Genomic DNA, 18,045 nt, shown 5'->3' on the forward strand with positions numbered 1-18,045 from the left:
CCCGCCTCCACTTCCAAGTGACCTTGAGGATGGAGGGGTCCCTAGGGTGACCTGGAGGAAGATGCAGGTGGGAAGCCCTGAGGGGCACCCAGGGCAGGACTGGACCATGGCCAGACGGCCTGGGGACGGGAGCGCTGCACAGACCAGGGGCCCAGGCTGGAGCCCCTGCCCCAGCTCCCCGGAAAGGAGAGCCCGAGAGCAGGCTTCCCAGGGCCCAGCACTGGGCAGCTGGCACGGCCACGCTGGGGCAGGACGTGCAGAGGCACAGGCTTGAAGACCAGGCCCCCCCGCACTGGGAGAGGGGCCGGAGGGAAGGAGCTTTCTAGAACGACACCTGGTCTCTCCTCCCCATCTCCTCACAAGCCTGAGGAGAAAAGGGACGCTGACCGTGGTGGAACATCTGCCGGGTGTCGGAGGCCGAGTGTCTGGAGACCGGACCATCTCACCCAGCCTCCACCCGCCTCTGAGGCAGAACTGTGATGCGTTTCCAGAAGAAGAAACCGAGGTCCCCAGAGTCATGCAGTAGGGCTACGCTGGAGCAGAGCAGCTCCCGAGCTGCAGATCTAGCCCCAGGGATGCAGGCGCAGGGGACCACGCAGCCCTGGCCTGCGGTGACAGGAAAGAGCAGGGGCTCAGGCGGCCCAGGGACGGGCAGGTCTCCCCAGCCCGGCTCCACGGTGACCCAGGACCTCGCCTGGAACACTCTGGGCTTGACGGGTGGGAAACAGAAGGGAAAGACACTGAGAGGCGACCAGAGACAGTCCTGCGAGAGACACAGGAGACAGGACCCGGAGAGGGGCCCCAGAGCACGAGCCAGAGAATGGCTGGCTCCCCAGGACCCCGCAGAGCACGAGTCAGAGGATGGCCGGCTCCCCAGGACCCCGGGCTCGGGGCTGCCAGGGCACGGGCGCTGCAGCCATCCAGCCACTGGAACTGCAGCACAGTTCCAGTGCTGACCAAGCTGCCGGCCCAGCGCCTGGCATCGTCCTCCAGGGAGGAACACCCTTGACCCCAGAGGCACTGGGAGGTCACACTGGGTCACCTGCCTGCTCTCTGAAGGCAGGCCAGGTGCAGATAAGGGAGGCCGCCAGGGGAGGGCAGAGGCCTCCTTCCCAGAGACGCTCCCCACTGTGCACGCTCTCACGTGTGCACACGCATGCACACATACACACACCCGCATGCACACGCACATACACGTGCGCACACGCATGCACCCGCATGCACACGCATGCACCCGCACGCACGCGCACGCACGCTGAGGCCCCTTCTCCAGTGCCTCTCCTGCAGTCCCTGGAGGAGAGTGCAGGCCACGTGGGCTCACCAGAAAGGAGCAGGGAAGAAAATCAATAGGGCTGATCAGAAGCTGCATTAACCCTAGCCGTCTCTCTAGCAGCCACAGCAGCCTTGGAGGGGACAAGACACGGGCGACCACTTCCCACTGGGGACAGAGGTCGTGTGACAGGAGCCCAGAGGGCAGGAGACGAAGCCTGAGATGTGAAGGTCAGGAGAGGGGACACGTCCCCAAGGCACACTCCAAGGATGGAGGAGGAAGGAGGGACCCCAACCCGCCACGTACGGACCCCACTACACAAAGCACTGAGCTGCGCACCCCACCAGTGGGAAAGAGGCCTCTGGCCGGTGCTGAGCGACAGTGACCCCGCCACGCTCCCAGGCACACACAGGACCCACACGTCACTTGCTCAGACACGTCCTGAGCGCCTCTGTGACAGGCTCTGCGCAAGGGGGCTATGGCACTGAGCAGAGTGGACACAAGCGCCCAGCGGGCAGCAGCACACACACCCAACCAGAGAGACCAGGAGCCAAGTACCAAGTGGACGACAGGCCGGCTGGCGGCCATGGCACTCAGAAGAAGCACTCCCTTGAAGGACGGAGATGGGGACCCCTGAGGAGGGCAACTGGACAGAAGCCTGAGGGGGAGCCACAGTCGCGGCCGTCTGGAGGTCAGTGTCCTCAGGCTGGGGTGCGAGTGGGCATGCTGGAGGAGCAGTGGCCAGGGCCCCGCAGTGGCGGGAGCAGCCTTGGGCGCTGGGCACGCAGGCCTGGGCTGACCAGGGCTCTCAGTCTAAGGGACCCAGCACCTCTGACCAGGCAGAGAGGCGTTCTGACTGGTGGGTGGAGAATGGACAGGGGTCGGACTCGGAGCAGCGATCCTGCAGCCTCCACCACCCGGTCAAACCATGAGCCCTCCAGCAAGTCCCAGCATGGGGACACAGGGACAGAGGTCCCCACCCCACCCATTCAGCAAAGAGCCCACCAGACCCCACATTCCTGGGCCCCCTTCCTGCTCTGTCTGAGGCCCTGCACTCAGAACCCCCTGCACCCCACATCCGAGCCTCACAGAGGGCGAGGAAGCTCCTTCTCCCGCGGGGCCTCCCCAGGGTCACTGGGTCACTGGGTCTTGTTTACTCAGGGCCTACTCTGCAGGCACAGGCACCCCCTGGGCGCTCTCATGCCCGCGACCAGAGAACAGGACCAGAGAGGCTAACTGGGGCCCACAGTCTGCCAGCTCCTGAGTGGCGGGGCCCAGGTTCCAATGGCTTTGGATTCCAGAGCGTGGAATCCCGTCCTTGGCCGGCTCTCCTGGCCTGCCGGGCCTGCCCTGGGGCTGCTCTGGGCCTTCTTGGCTGGAGCAGCTGGCCTGCTGCAGAATGGGGTTTTAAACTTTTTTTATTTATCCTCAAATAGAGAAGACCTTTGTGCAAATGAAGTAAGGCTGGACACCAATCCCAGGACTCACAGAAGCAGGGTTGCCACCGGCCCCTCCATGGCCGGGGCCCCTGACCACTCCCTGTGTGGGCTCCGTGGCCCCAGGCCTGCCCGCTGAGAGCCCAGCCCCACCCCTTAGCTGCCCACTGCCCATCACCTGCCAGAGCTGGCGGCTCCACCCCTCCACATTCTTGGCTCAGGCCCGTCCACCTGGGGAGCAGGTAAATCAGGGACTCCTGGTCTCCATGGGGCAGAAACTGAGTCTGGAGCCAGAGACACCTGCCCCAGGTTCCCGGGCTGCTCAGTAAGAGCCATGGCAGGAACCAGGTGTCCTGCTGTTCAAGGCAGTGCCCGCCTACAAGATGGAGGGGACCAGGACCAAGAGCAAGGAGAGAGGGTGTAGCCCACATGGCCAGGGTGGCTCCCCCAAACCCCTGCCTGCCAGCTACACTGCTCCTCAGCCTCCAGCCCTCTGGCCAGCTGTGTCCCCCTCTAGAGCAAAGCTATGAAAGCACCCTGCTCCTGGAACAGCCACCAGGGGCCCCCAGAGTGCTGGGAAAGCTTTAGGGGCAGCAGGGAGACCCTCCTGCAGAACACCCAGGGGCAGAAGCCCCAATGACACCTACAGGGATCTCCCAAAGGGCCACCTCAGCTGCACCTCTCCCCAAAGGCCTGGACGGGGGACTGCACCCGGCGCACAGGCAAGGGCCCCAGGGCCCCAGCTTCTCACGCCTGCCCCAGTGTCGGCGGGGACTCCTGATCCCAGGCCTTCAGAGGGATTCTGTTCCGATGTGGCGGCTGCTGAAGTCCCAGCAGCACGTTGTGAAGGCCGTGAGGCTACGTGGGCTTCACGAGTTCCCCGGCCGCAGCGCTCTGCCCACCGAACCCCATCCTGAGAAGAGGGAGCAGGTTCCGGAACAGCCCTGGGCCCAGGCCGCCCCTCCCCCAGGCAAGGCGGGCCCCTCCTGCAGCCCAGGCCTCATAAATCACCCTTCCAATAATATTTGTATCGATCATCTGGATCGGAAGCCTCAGTTGGCCCATTGTCTCCCTTCCTCTCCCAGGGCTCACAGATGGGGTCCCTCCCCTCATCTGCGTTTCTAATGGGACATTTCAACGGAACAGCAGCAGCCACAAGGGCCCTGGTCTCCCTGGGTGTTGGGGGCTTGGAGGAATACATAAATATATTCCTTGAGAGATGGGGATTCAGCTTGAGAGTTTGCAGAGGTGGAGAGCATCCAGGACAAGCTAGTTTCTAGCAATGCAGGGATGGGGTCTGTTGGCCGCACCCAAGGGCCCAGGCCACTGCAGACCCACCCAGTGGACACCGGCATTTGGACAAGACCCCTCAGAGACTCGCGTGCGTGTTAACATTAAAGAAGCCTACTCTAGGCCAAGCCTTCTAGTGTTCAGAAGAGAAACAGGCCCAGAGAAGGCAAAGAGCCTGTCTGAGGTCACACAGCAGGCAAGGCCGCCTGAGTTCCCAGTTCAGGCGGAGGAAATGGGAGGACAGGTGGCTTCAGAGTGAGAGGCCAGCCACCCCTGGGCTCCTCTCCCTCCTCAGCTCCTACCTCCTGTCCCAAAGTGTGGACAGATGGTTCAGGCCAGAGTCTGGCCCTTGCCAAACTCTTCCAGGCTGGAGGGGCCAGCAAGAGCTCCAGGGACTCCCCAGGAGGGCACCTCCTCCCGCCTGGCCAGCCAGCTGCCCCTTCCTGGCAGCCACTGGACAGAAGCTCCCAGGGAAAACCACCACCTGGGTTGGCCCAGCCCAGACCGGCATCTGCAGAGGGGCCCAGTGCAGTGACCAGCAGAGGGCCCAGGAGACGGGGGCAGAGTGAAGCTGTGGACAGAGGGAGGGACAGAGACAGACAGAAACAAAGAAGAGAAGGCGCCGGAACCAGGCAAGGAGAGGAGGGGAGGGCCAGGGAGCCAGCTAAGAGTGATGGGGCGCACGCAGCAGCAGCTGGCCCCGCAGTGAGGCCCAGCATGGCCCGGCCCTGCCCAGCCTGGCCTGCCCGGCCCAGCCCCCAGTGCCGCTGCAGCTGCCACACCAGGCCCTACCACGAGGTCAGCCCTGCCCTGGGGCTCAGGGAAAATAAATGGTGTCCAAGATAAAGGGTCCAAGAAATTATTTGTCTTGTTGTCACGTCCTGACTGCAATGGGCAGGCCTGCCGGGCAGGCGGGGCATCAGCCCAGGAAGACCAGGATGGCAGGCCCAGCCTCCTGCACGGCCACCCACAGCCCCACTCCAGTGGGCCTGGACACCTCTGGGGACCCCAGCCTGAGAAGGCAGGAACCCATGGGGCAGTGCTTTCCAAGAGGGCGAGGACCAGGAGGCCAGGTGGTGCCGAGCTCTTCCCGACTGGCGACTCTAAGTGACCGCTCTGCATGCTGAGTGTTTTTCTGTCCTGGCTGACCCCTCAGTGCTGAGCCCTGTCTGTCTTGCTTTCTGCTGAGGGTCTTGTGCCGGGGCCTGAGAAGCAGAGGGGAGAGGAACACCTCCTGCTCCCAGCACGGGGAGGGCATGAGGGCTCCCAGACTCCCCGAGGAGGACGAGGACGTCCCAGGGTCAAGGGCAGGTCAGCAAGACCAGAGTCCAGCGTGTTGAGTGTCCACACGCTCAAGCCTGAAACACACGTGCACATGTACACGCTCACACATGCTCACACACCCACCAGGCTGATTCCCCCCACAAGCAGCAGCATCCACAAAGCCTGACCCAGCGGCTCCCAGCCTGAGCCTGGGACTGAGCAGCAGCCTCAGGGGCTGCCACCTGCTGCAGGCCTCCCGATGCTCCCAACAACCGCCACTGACCGGGGCATTTGCCAGCCACAGCACCTGCTGTTCCCACGTTCGGCTAGGACCCTGCAGGGGCCTTGGGATCAGCACACCGGAAACCAAGGCCCAGACGGCTCAGTGCGAGGTCCGCGACCTTCCGCCAGCGCCAGTGCTGCAGAGCTGGGGTGCAGCCTGAGGCTCTGAGGGGCAGGAGGAGGGGCTTGGCACCTACCATACTTGTCCCCGTCCTCGCCGCGGGCGCTGATCCTGCGGCCCAGGACCTGGATGTGCTTCCCGCTGGTCCTGCTGTAGAGCTGGTACAAGCGCAGCTGCTTACGGCTCACATCGTCCCGAGCCCGTGTCTGGTTCTCCACGTGGATGCGGAAGTCCACGTTCTCCTCGGCCACCAGCACCTGACAGGGAAGGGGACAGTGGTCCAGCCGCGATCATGACAAAGGGCAAGGGCCGCCTCCACATGGGCCCTGGGCCAGGTCTGGCCATGGCCACCCCATTCCTCAGAGGTGAGGGCCAAGGTGGCCCAGCCAGGAAGCCAGCCCAGCCAAGAACCAGCCTCGGTGGACACACCCTGAAGCTGCTGGACCCGGCGCTGCAGCCCTGGAAAGCAAGAAGTCCTGGTTTGCCTGCCACCAGCTCCTCCTCAGCAAGGTGTTAAAGCAGAGCCCCTACCGGACGCAGCCTGCTGTGAGGACACAGCAAACGGAAGGCACGGGCCAGGCATCCAGAGGAGCGGGGAGGGCAGAGAGCTGCACCGGGGCCCAGCAGGTCCCGAGCTGGGAACAAGCAGGCCAGAGGCCATGGTGACTTCTTCCACCAGGTGACGATGCTGAGGCTCCTCCCCATCCCTGTTGGTCCCCCCACTAACTCCATGTCGATCTCCCATCTACGTTCCCTTTATCTCCCGGGGTTTAGCTCTGATTGCCCACCTCCTCCAGGAAGCCTTCTCTGGTCGCACTGACACACACCTCTCCAGTCTCCACCCCAGACACGGCCTCTCTTCTGGACAGTGTGCACTGGCCTCCTCATGGCCTCCTGCTAATCTGCTCTCCTCTCGCCACCTGCTAATCCACCCTCCACCAAACCTGGCCCTCCTGTAGAATCCACCTGGCCCCCTCCCACGTGGCCTCCAGGACCTGCAGGTGAGCCTCAAATGCTCGGCCATCTTCTCCCGCGCTCCCTCCCTGCCTGCCATGCTGACGCCCGCCTCAGGGCCATGCACGGGCTCTCCCCAGCTCCACGCCTTTCCCATCTCTACCCGGCACGTCCCTACTTCACCCGCATCTCTGCTGAAACAGGCCCTTCTGGGCCACCCTCCTGAGGCAGCCTCAACTGCCAGTCTCCACACCTGAGGTTCCCTGGGCTTCTCTGCAGCACGTGCCCTGACGTGCCGTCCAACGATCTGGTCCCTGTCTACCTGCCCCCACAGACTGTGGCACCACGCACGCTGCCACTGCCCAGCTCCCCTTGCCTGCAGCTCCTTCCCAGCACCAAAGGCCGTGGACACCCACCGCTCGTTAGAGGATAGACAGATGGGTGGATGGGTGGGTGGACAGTGGGCACTGCCAAGACGTGGAGTCCTGGCGTGTCACTTAGCACGACATCAAGTTTTCCCATGTCCTGCAGACTATGTGATGACCAAATCACCTTAACCATGAAGCTGAGCAGTCCTGAAACCCGCCGGCATTCTGGGTTTGCTGAGAACCCGCGTGTCTGACACAACGGGAGACACCCAGGACCCTATTCCTGGGACGCCCCACCCCACGCTGGCGCTTGTGGGACCCTGGCTGACAGAAGCATCATCTCACTCTCGGCTCGGGGCTCCCAGGGCAGGGGCCATGTTTTCCTCACGCTACAGCCCACACCCAGCCCAGGTGTCTGTCCCCACGCTGACCTGCACATCTCCTGCCCCAACCTGGACCACACCGTGCTAAGTGGGCCCACAGCACTGAGCCTCCACAGTGTCCTCCCACCGGGGCCTTATCCCACAAACAGAAATGAGAAAACAGGCGCCACAGCTGGACAGTCAGGAGAGGCCACTCACAGTTAACTAGGCCATGGGGCCCAGGACTGTGCTTCCTGTGCACAGCTCTGCAGGACAGCCACCCTGCTGGGCCCTGCCTGGCCCCAGCGCCATCAGGACCTGCCCCCATGCAAGGCCAGGGCATGCCACTCTCTAACAAGGGGACCAAAGGAAAGTCCCTGTCCTTTCTATGCCTCCGTCTCCTTACCTGTGCGATGAGGGTGTTACTGCCGACACCCCTCAGGGTGCTGGAAGATGAATATAAAAAGCAGCAGACAGTAGGTGCTCAGAGCTTTGTCCCCAGGTGCCAGCCAGTGTGGCCCCAGGAGGACCTGGGAAGCCTGACAAACCAGGGTACAGTTTGGGAAGGCACATGCCTTTGAGGGTTCCCACAACCCAATGTCATGGGAATGCATTTCACCCCCATTTCACAGATTTTAAAACTGAGACCCAAAAAAGTTAAGTCTGTTGCTCCAAGTCAGGCAGCCCAGGGACACGCGGGCTCCTCCTCATCTCCACCTGCCTCACTCCCGCCCTGATGCTCAGGGTAGAGGAACTCCTGCAGGACACGTGTCCCAAGACACCCACCCGCGGACTTCAGCCCTCCTGGAATGACTGCTGGGCGTGGCCTGCCTGGCCCTCCCCAAGGCAGGCGCCAGCATCCCGCCCAACGCCCCTCCTGCTCACAGGAGGCCTTATCGACCAGAGGTCAAACCAATCTCCTCACCCCGGGTCCCCAAGGGGAGCTGCCCTGCCCCAGAAGCTGGCCTCCCATTAATGATTTTCTCCCTGGCCCACTGGACAGAGGCAGCGTGGGTGACCCTGGGTCAGCAGGGGCTAGAGGGTGACCCTTCCACAGGACGTGGGGGGAACAATCCATCTTGCCAGCTTCCTGATTTAAGCCATACCCTGCGGCCTGAGCAATCCCAAGGGAGGGGGTGGGGGTGGCCTCTCCTGGAAACAGGGTCCAAGAGCCCCCAGGCTCCTGGGCAGGGCCTCTGGCGGGCTCAGGGCTGCCCGCATCCTTCAGCCTAGCTGTCACCTGCCTCAGGCACCTGCCTGGCCCCCGCCTCCAAGACTGGGGGGGGATCGCTGCACATGCGGCTGTCCCCAGGGTCAAGCTTGCCTGGTTCACCCCTGGGTTTCAGCTCTGCCTCCAGCAGGCCATCAGCAAATGCTTACCAAATGGCTGTGGCCAAAAATGAGGGACACCTGGGGCTCAATAGTGACCCTACTTCTTACCACCCAAACACACAGAGTGCCCAACACGGGGGATGGGAAGGAAGCTCTTTTGTTGTTGTTTTGTCTTTTTTGGTACCAGGGATTGAACCCAGGGGTGCCACATCCCCACCCCTTTTTATTTTTTATTTTGAGACTGGGTCTCCCTAAGTTTCTTAAGACCTTGCTAAGTGCTGAGCCTGGCCTCGAATATGTGATCCTCCTGCCTCAGCCTCCTGAGCCATTGGAATTGCAAGGGATGTTCTACGGCTACAGAGAGCCCTGCTGGCCTCCGCAGAGAAGCCCCCAGACAGCTTCTCTTCTGACTCCCTTGACCACTCCAGCAGCTGAGGCCTCTTCACAGAGGGACCTCAGGCCTCTGCCCAGGGCCACAGGGCTGGGCAGGCGAGCAGAGCCCCAGCTTCTGCCTCCATAGCACAGGCATGCAGGGCTTCCAGGCAGTGATGGCTCCTTTGCCTGTCCACTAGCTGGGTGGAGGTCACTGGCCTCAGTGCTGGAGCAGAACCTAGCACGGGCCTTCCCCGGACAGTTGGAGCTGTCGCCTGCCTGCTCACACCCTCCAGGAGTATAGTCCTCAGGGGTGCCAAAAAGTCACCAGGCAAACAATCCCATTCCACAACTCCCACAGGTGGAGGGAGGGGCCTGGGGCCCGCTGCACCCCCACCTCACACGTGGAAGTAGCTGTTCCCACCGTGGGGTGACCTACAGTCCCCTGGCAGCCCAAGACTCCAACTTCAGCCCCCTGCCTCTTCCCTGGGCCTGAGGCTTTGACGGTGGTGGAAATACTCTCAACCCAGGAACTGCACAGAGGCCACAGGGGCCCAGGTCTGCCAAGGATACGGAGACGCCAGCCTGGGCGCAGGGAACTCACCCAGCGTGGCTCGGACCGCACGCGGGGAGACAGTCCCTGCCCAGAGCCCCGCCCTGGCTCCCAACGCCTGCAGGACAACATCCAGGCGTCCAGCTGCTTAAGACCAGCCTCCTTCCCTAGGCAGCTGGTGGGACCCCTGCCGGGTCAGAGGTCTGGCCACCTTGCAGAGATGACCACAGTGTCACCCCACGGGGGGTCCAAGCCACCAGCGCTCCCTCTGGCTGGGGATTTCAGCCACTGCTCTGAAAGGCACATCGGTGGCTTCCTACTTCTTCCCAGGCCATGTGCCACCTCCACCAGCCTGCACCCCATCACACGCACTCTGCATGATCACCTGCTCCACACCAGGGCCACTACCAGCCCCAGGCTGCCCGGTCCAGCCGCATCACTGATTGCCTTACTCTGCTTTCCCCTGCGAAAAACAGCGTTAGTCTGTATCACTGACCTCGGAGAAGGGTAACCTCAGTGACAACTGCAACCTCGGTCTCCTTTCCGTGTGCTCTTTAAACAGCTGCGACATGCCGAGCACGGGCCGCCCTCCGCCGACGGCCCTCCGTAATCGCCACGGCAGCCCCGGGAGCTGGTGTGCTTATTATCCCCGTTTTACAGGTGGGGAACATGAGACTCAGGGCGGTGACATGGCTTGTCCTAAGTCACAGAGTCAGTGAGGAGAGGACCAGCTCCCCCTGCACCCCGAGCTCTCGCTGCCCGCCACTGCGCCCCACCTGCTCCCCTGGGCTCCTCCCTACCCAGCTCCCTGCTCGTCCTGGATCTCATTCTCCATGGTCTCCCTGGTTCACTGAGTCCCAAAAGCATTTAATGGGAAATTCCAGAGATAAACGATTCCTCACGTTTTACATTCTGTGCCATTTTGAGTAGCATGACCAAACCTCATGCCACCTGCTTGTCCAGCGTATCCATACCATGTACACTACCCACCAGTTGGTCACTCCGTAGCCGACTCAGCCGTCGGTCCACCGTCCCAGGACCACAATGCCTGCACCTGGGGTTTGGGGCCGTCCTCCACTGCGGGTCTTGGAACATATCCCCCAAGGATAAGGGGGGGTGACTGCATTCCAGGACAGCAGCTCGCTCTGAACAGAGCCCGAGTTGAGGGCTGAGGAAGCCTGTCCACAGAACGGCTGGAGACCCTGAACGCCTCCTTGCAAGAGAGTGGGATGGGAGCCCCTGCTCTCCCCACTCCACTCGGGCTCCCCAAACTCTTCCTTGAGCAGCCTGGACTCGGGCCCTGGGGCTGCTGCCAGCCATGGCGACCTGTCCATCACCACTGCTGTTGAGAGCAAATCTCACGTCGGCTCCGCTTCCCCGGGCTGTGCTCCGTGCCAGGACCCAGGACGCCCATATGCCAGCCACTGTCCTTACTCCTTATGTGATCCAAGCAGGTCAGAATGATGGCTATCCCCGTGCTCCAGGGGACACACGGAGACACAAAGAGGCCAAAGGACCTGCCAGAGTAGCACGGAAAGTGAGAGAGCCAAGGTCCGAGTCCATCTCTGACTCAAACCCACGAAGCTCCCGGCAGCTGGCGCTCCTGCACAGAAAGCAGAGGGGGAGACCCAGCCGCTCGCCCCCGGCTGGCTTGGCTCAGACGGGCACCCCCACCCTCAGCCCAAGTGTCTGGCTTCTCCCCTGTCACACTCCCCGTACCCAAGCCAGCCTGGAGAGCAAGCAAGGCTGCAAAGGGCCCTTCCCCACCCCCAGCCTATCCATTAAGCTCCCAGAGCTATCAACGTATTGATTGGCAGGGCCACACCATCAGCATGGCGGGGCGCGGCAGGATGGGGGCGGGTCCGAGGACCAGCCTCTCCCCCCCCATACATCAGCCTCTTCCTACAGATCATCCATATGGGTCTGCGGGGCAGGCGGCCATGCCTGGAGCCAGCCTGGGGACGGGCAGACCTGTCAAGCCCTGAGCCTGCTTCTCCTCCTCCCTTTTCGCTTCCAGGCAATGCTGGCTTCAGTTCCACCTCCCTCAAGCCTGGGGGCCGAGAACTGCCACTCGTGCCTGAGATAACGAGCAAGCCCTGCATTCTGGCATTCGATGCCCACAGGGTCTGTTCCAGCGCCTCCGTCCCTGTGCCCCCCGACAGGCTTGGAACCTGGGCCACACCAGGCCTTCCCTGCCGGAGGTTCAACAGGGCCTCGCCCTGGCCAGCCCTTCTGGGGTGGCTGGGCTTCAGGCCCTCAGCACGGTGCCCACAGCTGCGTGGGCTCCCGCTCCCCAACACCAGCCTTAGTCTCTTCTAAATCCCAAGGGCTGGCAGAGGCGCTGATGCCCTGTGCCCAGGCACCTGGAGAGCCGCCAGGGAAGCTTCATCCAGGTCCTCCACCCCCACACCAGTCGGAACCAGGCGTCACGGTGCCACGGCAGGGTCAGCCCTCCCTGGACTTCAAGAACTGCATGCTGGCCCCCCACAGGCCCAAGACACCTCAGAGCCAAGCAAGGACCACAGCTCACGTTTACCTCTCGCTTACGATGGGCCTGGGACTGCCCCTAGGGCTCCCCTGGGGGACCACAGCCCACTCTGGCCACAGCCCCAAGGAGCCATGTGAATGGAAAGGCCCTGAATTTGCCCAGTCACAGAGCCACTGAGGGGCCAAGATGGGAGCGACCCAGGGGGTTGGATCCAAGGCCTGAGCTAGCCTTCTGTCCCTGTAAGTTCTAGCAGAGAATACCAGGGTTGAGGACAGGGACAAAGCGCTGTGCTTCCAGGGTACGATGGCATGGGAGCCCGGGGGCGGGGGGAGGTGCTGGCAGGTAAGGCAGCCGGTGTCCGCCCAGGGAGCCCGGTTATCTCCTCTGGACCCTTCAAAGCCAGTCCAGCCAGACAGACAGCAGTGTCCCATAAGAGTTCATGGGTTGCTAATGAGGAACAGTGTCGCACATGAGCCCCTACTGCATACCTGTTTCAGGACTGGGCTTCCATTACTCCTACCAACAGGTCTGGGGAGTGGTAGTGTTAACCCTATGATATTCTGAGGCAGCAGACACTCAGAGCAGTTAAAGATGTTGCCCCAAGTCACACAGCCTGTGAGTGGTGGAATGGCAATTAAATGCAGACCTGAGTCCAAAGCCTGGAGGAGGAGGCCTGCCAGCAAGGTGCTGGCTGTCTAGCATGTTGTGTACCTGAGACGTGTACACACAGCATATAACTGACGTACTGTCAGCCGCGGTGCTAGCTGCTCTGTCTCCAACACCCCTAACGACCCTAAGGAGTAGGTGCTTCTCATGACCCCATTCTGCAGATGGGGACCACCACGGCACCGAGGCTGGAGATCAGGGGATGTTTGCTGATAAGCTGCAAAGCAGCACAGCTGAGATTGAGACCCAAGCCCAGGCATTGGAGCACCTCGGAAGCCACCACCCACCTTGCAGACACTCAGGCAGGTAAACCAAGGCTCAGAGGGAGGTCACTTCATAAGTCAGTGACAAAGCCAGGGCTGGCGTGTGGCTGGTCTCTGGCCCTGTTCTTGAGACAGCAGTGTTTTAAATGGGGCTGAACCAAGGCCCCTGAGACAGCAGAGCCTGACTAGGGCCCACCCACCTGCTGGTGTTCTGGGACAGACCCCACAGTCAGGCCCAAAGTGCCACCAGCAGGCCAAAGCCCATGCGGAGCCAGAGGGGCTGGGCACACCTCCTCCAGGGGTCGGCCCAGGGTCCCGGCAGACACTCCAGAGCACAGAGGCTCCATGGAGCGGCCCTTGCCCAGAGTCGATCCCCCACCGCAGTGCCCAGGAGGCGACAGCCCTAGGAAAGGACTGGCTGTAGCTGACAGGGCCAGAGGCTCCAGTCGGGAAGTAGGGCTGGTTTTCATTTCGTTTTCTGTGCTTTGTTTTTCCCCATTTTACACATGCAGAAACTAAGACCCAGGAAGGTAAAGGAACTTGAACCAGGTCACACAGCAAAGAGAAGGCGGAGCCATGGAACCAGGCTGGCGACTCTTAATGAGTCCAAGTCCTGAGCCAGCAGTCCCAGGACAGCATCCAGCTCTGCCCTCGCTGGCTGTGGGATCCAAGGCAGGCGACCATGGCCCCCGGGCCTCTGGTCCTTCCCCTTGGAATTCCCTACTTCCAACGGGTTGTGAGGCTCTGCCCAGACGCCCCGAGAAGCACCTGCATCTGAGAGCACCGTGCCTGCGGGGGGCACGGGCGGCTGCTGCTCTCTGCGACAGCCTGACGGGCCTGCGCCCCCACCTTCCACACCATGTTTTCCTGTCAGAGGACTAGGTCAGAGCCAAAAAGTCCTGCAGGGGAGGGACTTCCCTGACCCCTCCAGCCTCCTTCCGGGAGCCTCGGGCACCCACAGAGCTGCCCAGGAGGGTGAAGGCTGCCCACGCCGTCCAAGCCTGCTGATGCTGGCCGTGCCAACCACAACAAATTTTTTAAATCCACCTCTTATTGCCAAGCAGGTGACACATTGGGACATCTGGAATGCTGGCAGTGTACCTGCCTCTCTCCCCCTCCACCTGGGAAGGAGGCTAGAAGGAGAGTCTTGAATGCCCCCACCCCACCCCACAAAACACCCACCTCTACCTCGGGGACCCTCTTGGCAGCAAGTTCCCGGAGTATCAAGGTCCAGAGCCCTCAAGCCCAGAATCACCTCCCTCAGCCTTCCGGCTGGGACCGTTTCCCCACAGTGTTCTTTCTGATCAATGCCAGGGGTCTCTCTGGAAGTCAGCTTGCCATAGTGGCATCCAGAGGCTGGGATTCGGCCATACCCAGAGCAAATCCCTGCCTTGCGTTCTCCAAGTGTGAAGTAGGAATATCACTCCGTCCTACCCCGCTGTCTGAACAGTGGTTGGAAGATTGGAAACAGCTGCCCGAGGCCACAGACACTTTGAAACTCTGACAGGCATCTCCTTAGTGGAGGAAGATGTGCCCTGTCCCGCAGAGCAGGGAGCGGTAGTGGACAAACTCCTGCAGACCTGGCCATCTCCCTTCTGGGCGCAGAGGCTGGGGCCAGCTGCCCTCTAGGGCTTATTCTCGGGTCAGCAAGAAGCAGACTCCCCACAAGCAGCTGTCCAGTGAACACCGGCCTGAATGGGCAGATGCTGCTGCTATAAGAAATTAAAAGTGCCAAAAGTAAATAAATAAAAGTGCCACCCAATAGGACAGTTTTCCATCTTCCTCTTGCCCCAAAGGACATTGTCCCTGGTGTCTCCATACTAGCCCAGCTGAAAGGAAGAGTCCAAAGCCCATGGAGGAGGCTTGGTGTGGCAGGTGGTGGGACCGAGAGGAAGTGGAAGGAAACTCCCAGACTAGAACACCTCTCGCGGTGAGAGAGGAAGTGGCGGAGTGGGAAGGACCAGGGGCTGGGAGGGACAAGGGACCACCAGCGCAGCGTCCCCCTCCCCCACCCCGCCTGCTCAGGCCCGGCTTGTCTGGGGAAGGCGGGGACCTAGCTGCGCTGGCGGTGGGGACCATGTCAGGCAGGAGCCGCTGAGCCTCCTGAAAGGCCCGGCCGTGTCCTTGTCACAGCTCAGCCAAGTGCAGAAAAGCAATTTACTGGTCACGCCACCTGCTCCCGAGGACGTTTCTAAAATTCTTCCGATTGGAGCTATCCACAGTGCCTAAGTCCTGGGGAGAAGGGATGAAGGGATCTTATTAAATTCCCAGCTTCCCGCTTCCCAGGGTGGCCTCGGGTGAGGGTGGCGAGGACGGTGTCTGGCACTGAATGTGCTCAGGGAAACGTGGCTGGGGGGAGCCCATTCTGACTGGGGCTGAGGCCTGTGCGGTGGGACAGCCATTCCGAGACTGGACCAGGCCCCCAGAACAGCAAGGTAGAGGAGGGCAGGACACGCAGGCGCCCCTTTCCTGGGGGATGAGAAGTCATAAGACTGCTCTCACCCCGTCACATATCATTCCAACCCAGGGCCACCCACTGACAAAGGATGAAACTAAGAATCCCAGGGAGCCACAGACAGGGCACGACGGAGCTGGGGCCCAGGCCTGGCCCACCTGCCAGCACGGCTGGTGGCCTCGGCAGACACTGTTGGGGTGCACACTCCAGCACCGCCCAACACCACCTCCACTGCCCCCAACAGGGGCCCACCCTCATTTTGACCAAATAAGGGCCACACAACCTTTGCCCCTGCAATGTAAATGGGGCTGTGAGCCCGCCAACCTTACCTGAGCCCCCAGGGCACCACTACTCTACCTTTGAGGTGCTTTCAGGAATCTGTGGGTGCTGAGCACCCTCTTTCAGACACAGCACACTTGGGCTGATTTTTTGTGCACTGTTTCGAGGACACCCCTCCCCCCATAATCCCATTCTTAGATGTACTCCAAGGCGCACGAACCAGCCGGCTTGGCTTAGACGTGGAGATGCTGGAGGGGACAAAGGGGCAAAGGCAGGAGGGGCGCGATGAGTGGAGTGGAGAGGAGGCCCCTCACCTGCCAAGGCCTCCAGCCCTTTCCTCAGAGGCTGGCTCTAGCTCCAACCCAGAGGGGGAGGTGGGACATGTAGCCAAGGCTCCCTGCCTCACACTCCCCTTGAGAAAGACAAAGACCACCCAGCAGCCCCTCCCGGGCCTCATTCAAGAAGAACAAGAATGGGATGCACCCTGAAGCTTGGCACCCGTGTCCAAGGCCCCTCTCCTTGGCAAACAGCTCCAGGTATGGCACTCCAGAAAAGAGCTCTTGCCCAGGCCAGATAGGCAGACCTCCGCAGTGACCCTGGGCCTGCCCTCTGCTTGGGGACTCAGCTGCAGACCAGGCAGGCCATGCCTGGCACTGGCCTCTCACTCTCTGACACCAACCATTCCCCACCCGGTCCCCCACCCCCACCACCACACAGGGTCACATCTGCTTTGGCAAACAGCCAGTCTTAAGTTACTGACTCCAGTTGTATTGATTCAAGGAGTCACTGGGGACCCCAGCCTGGCCAACAGGAGGAAAGAACCCATCAGTCTGGCCCTCCAACCACCCTTCCAGCCTCCCCCCTGCGGCCCCAACTGGCTGCCCCCAGTTCACATCCATCCCAAGGGTACCAGTCCTCTCCCAGGAGCAGGAAGGGAGATAAGAGACCTGCCACCAGCACCACCGCAAGTGGCTGCTGAGTCTCACCAACCAGCACTCAGCACACGACATTCCTGGTACAAGAAATCAGAGAACGGCACTTTCCCAGTGTGAGGCCGTCTTTGGGCATCTCCAGAAGCCACAAGGCCCGACCGACGCACCTTCCCTAACCCTGCAGGGACACCTGCCTTTAAGGGAGAGGGGAAGGGGCAGATGATCCTCTTTGGGCCAGCGTCCAGCTCCCCCTAGACCCCCCTCCCTTGCGCTCTCGGTGGGTGGGGGCTCCGCAGCTGGGCTTCCTATTCCCCCTGCCCCCACCCACCATGCTGAGGCAGCCCTGGTCTGGTTCTAATCGGGGCTGAAGTCAGCTCCCTCTTCCCTCCCGCCCCCCTTTTCCTTCATTTCCACGGCTTTGGAAGCCAGCGCGTTCCAACTGTCTGCGTGCCAAGACCTTCCCGAGTCTGAAAGCTGCTGAAGTAACAGATCAGATTTTAGCAAGTGCTTTCCAGGCCGCGCGCCAAGCCCTCTTCTGATTCACGGAGAGCAAGAGTGAACGCGGAGCAGGCGGGAACCAGCGGCGGGCTGCAGCACCTTGGGCCAGGGCGTGCGGAGCGCCGCCTGTCCCGGAGCGGCCTCGCGGACAACCGCCCTCAGGCCCGCCGCCCAGCGCCTGCCGCGACCCAGACCCGGCGCTGGCTCTCCCTCTCTCGACGGTGCCCTCGCTCTTGCTCTCCTTCTCCATCATGCAAACGCCTTTGAAACCACAGAGTAATTTACAACTGCAGCTCTCTCCTTGGACTCCAAATCCACTCAACTGAAAGGAGTCTTTTTGTTTGAAAGAGCGAGCGGCGATGTTAAGGGACAGTTGGCAGAGAAAATCCCTAAGTCCCAACTCGCTGACTTTGGGCAGCGGTCTTGGGGGCAGGCACGTTGCTGGGGCTGAGCCCACTGGCTCCGCGGGATCTCGTCCCAATCGAGGCCGACAGGCGCTGCGACAACCCACAGCGGCTTGCGAGCGACAGCGGAGTCCCTTGCCCTTGGCCCATCCGCCAGCAGCGCAGGGAGCGCGCGGAACCGCCCTTTCGCGCCCTGGGAACAGGTGCACTGGGCTCGGCGCCCAGGAGGGTGGGGCACCCGGAGGGGGCGCGGCCTCGGCGGGGGGGGGTCGGCATTGCCGCGAGGCTGGGGGGGGGGGGGCAGTCAGGACCCACGTACCTGTACCTGGAAGCACAGCAGCAGGAAGTGTAAACACCTGCGGAGAGAGATGGAGAGGCGGTCAGTGGGACTCGAGGGAGGGGGTTTCGGACAGAGACCCCAGGCGGAGTCAGGAGCGCAGACGTGCGGGCGCGGGCG

General features: G+C 61.9%; 1 protein-coding gene across 1 annotated transcript in view; it reads right to left on the reverse strand.

The window, feature by feature from the left end:
- Positions 1-18,045, reverse strand: part of FGF18 (fibroblast growth factor 18) — a 30,256-nt gene that overhangs the window by 12,033 nt on the left and 178 nt on the right. The window contains exons 2-3 of the mRNA XM_079145434.1: positions 17,908-17,944; positions 5,739-5,919 (exon numbers count right to left, since the gene is read on the reverse strand). Of these exons, the coding sequence (XP_079001560.1) occupies positions 5,739-5,919; positions 17,908-17,944 (218 nt within the window). The remainder of the gene's footprint in view (positions 1-5,738; positions 5,920-17,907; positions 17,945-18,045) is intronic.

Source organism: Sciurus vulgaris (assembly GCF_902686455.1).
Source record: "Sciurus vulgaris genome assembly, chromosome: 6".
In the NCBI taxonomy this organism is placed as follows: domain Eukaryota; kingdom Metazoa; phylum Chordata; class Mammalia; order Rodentia; family Sciuridae; genus Sciurus; species Sciurus vulgaris.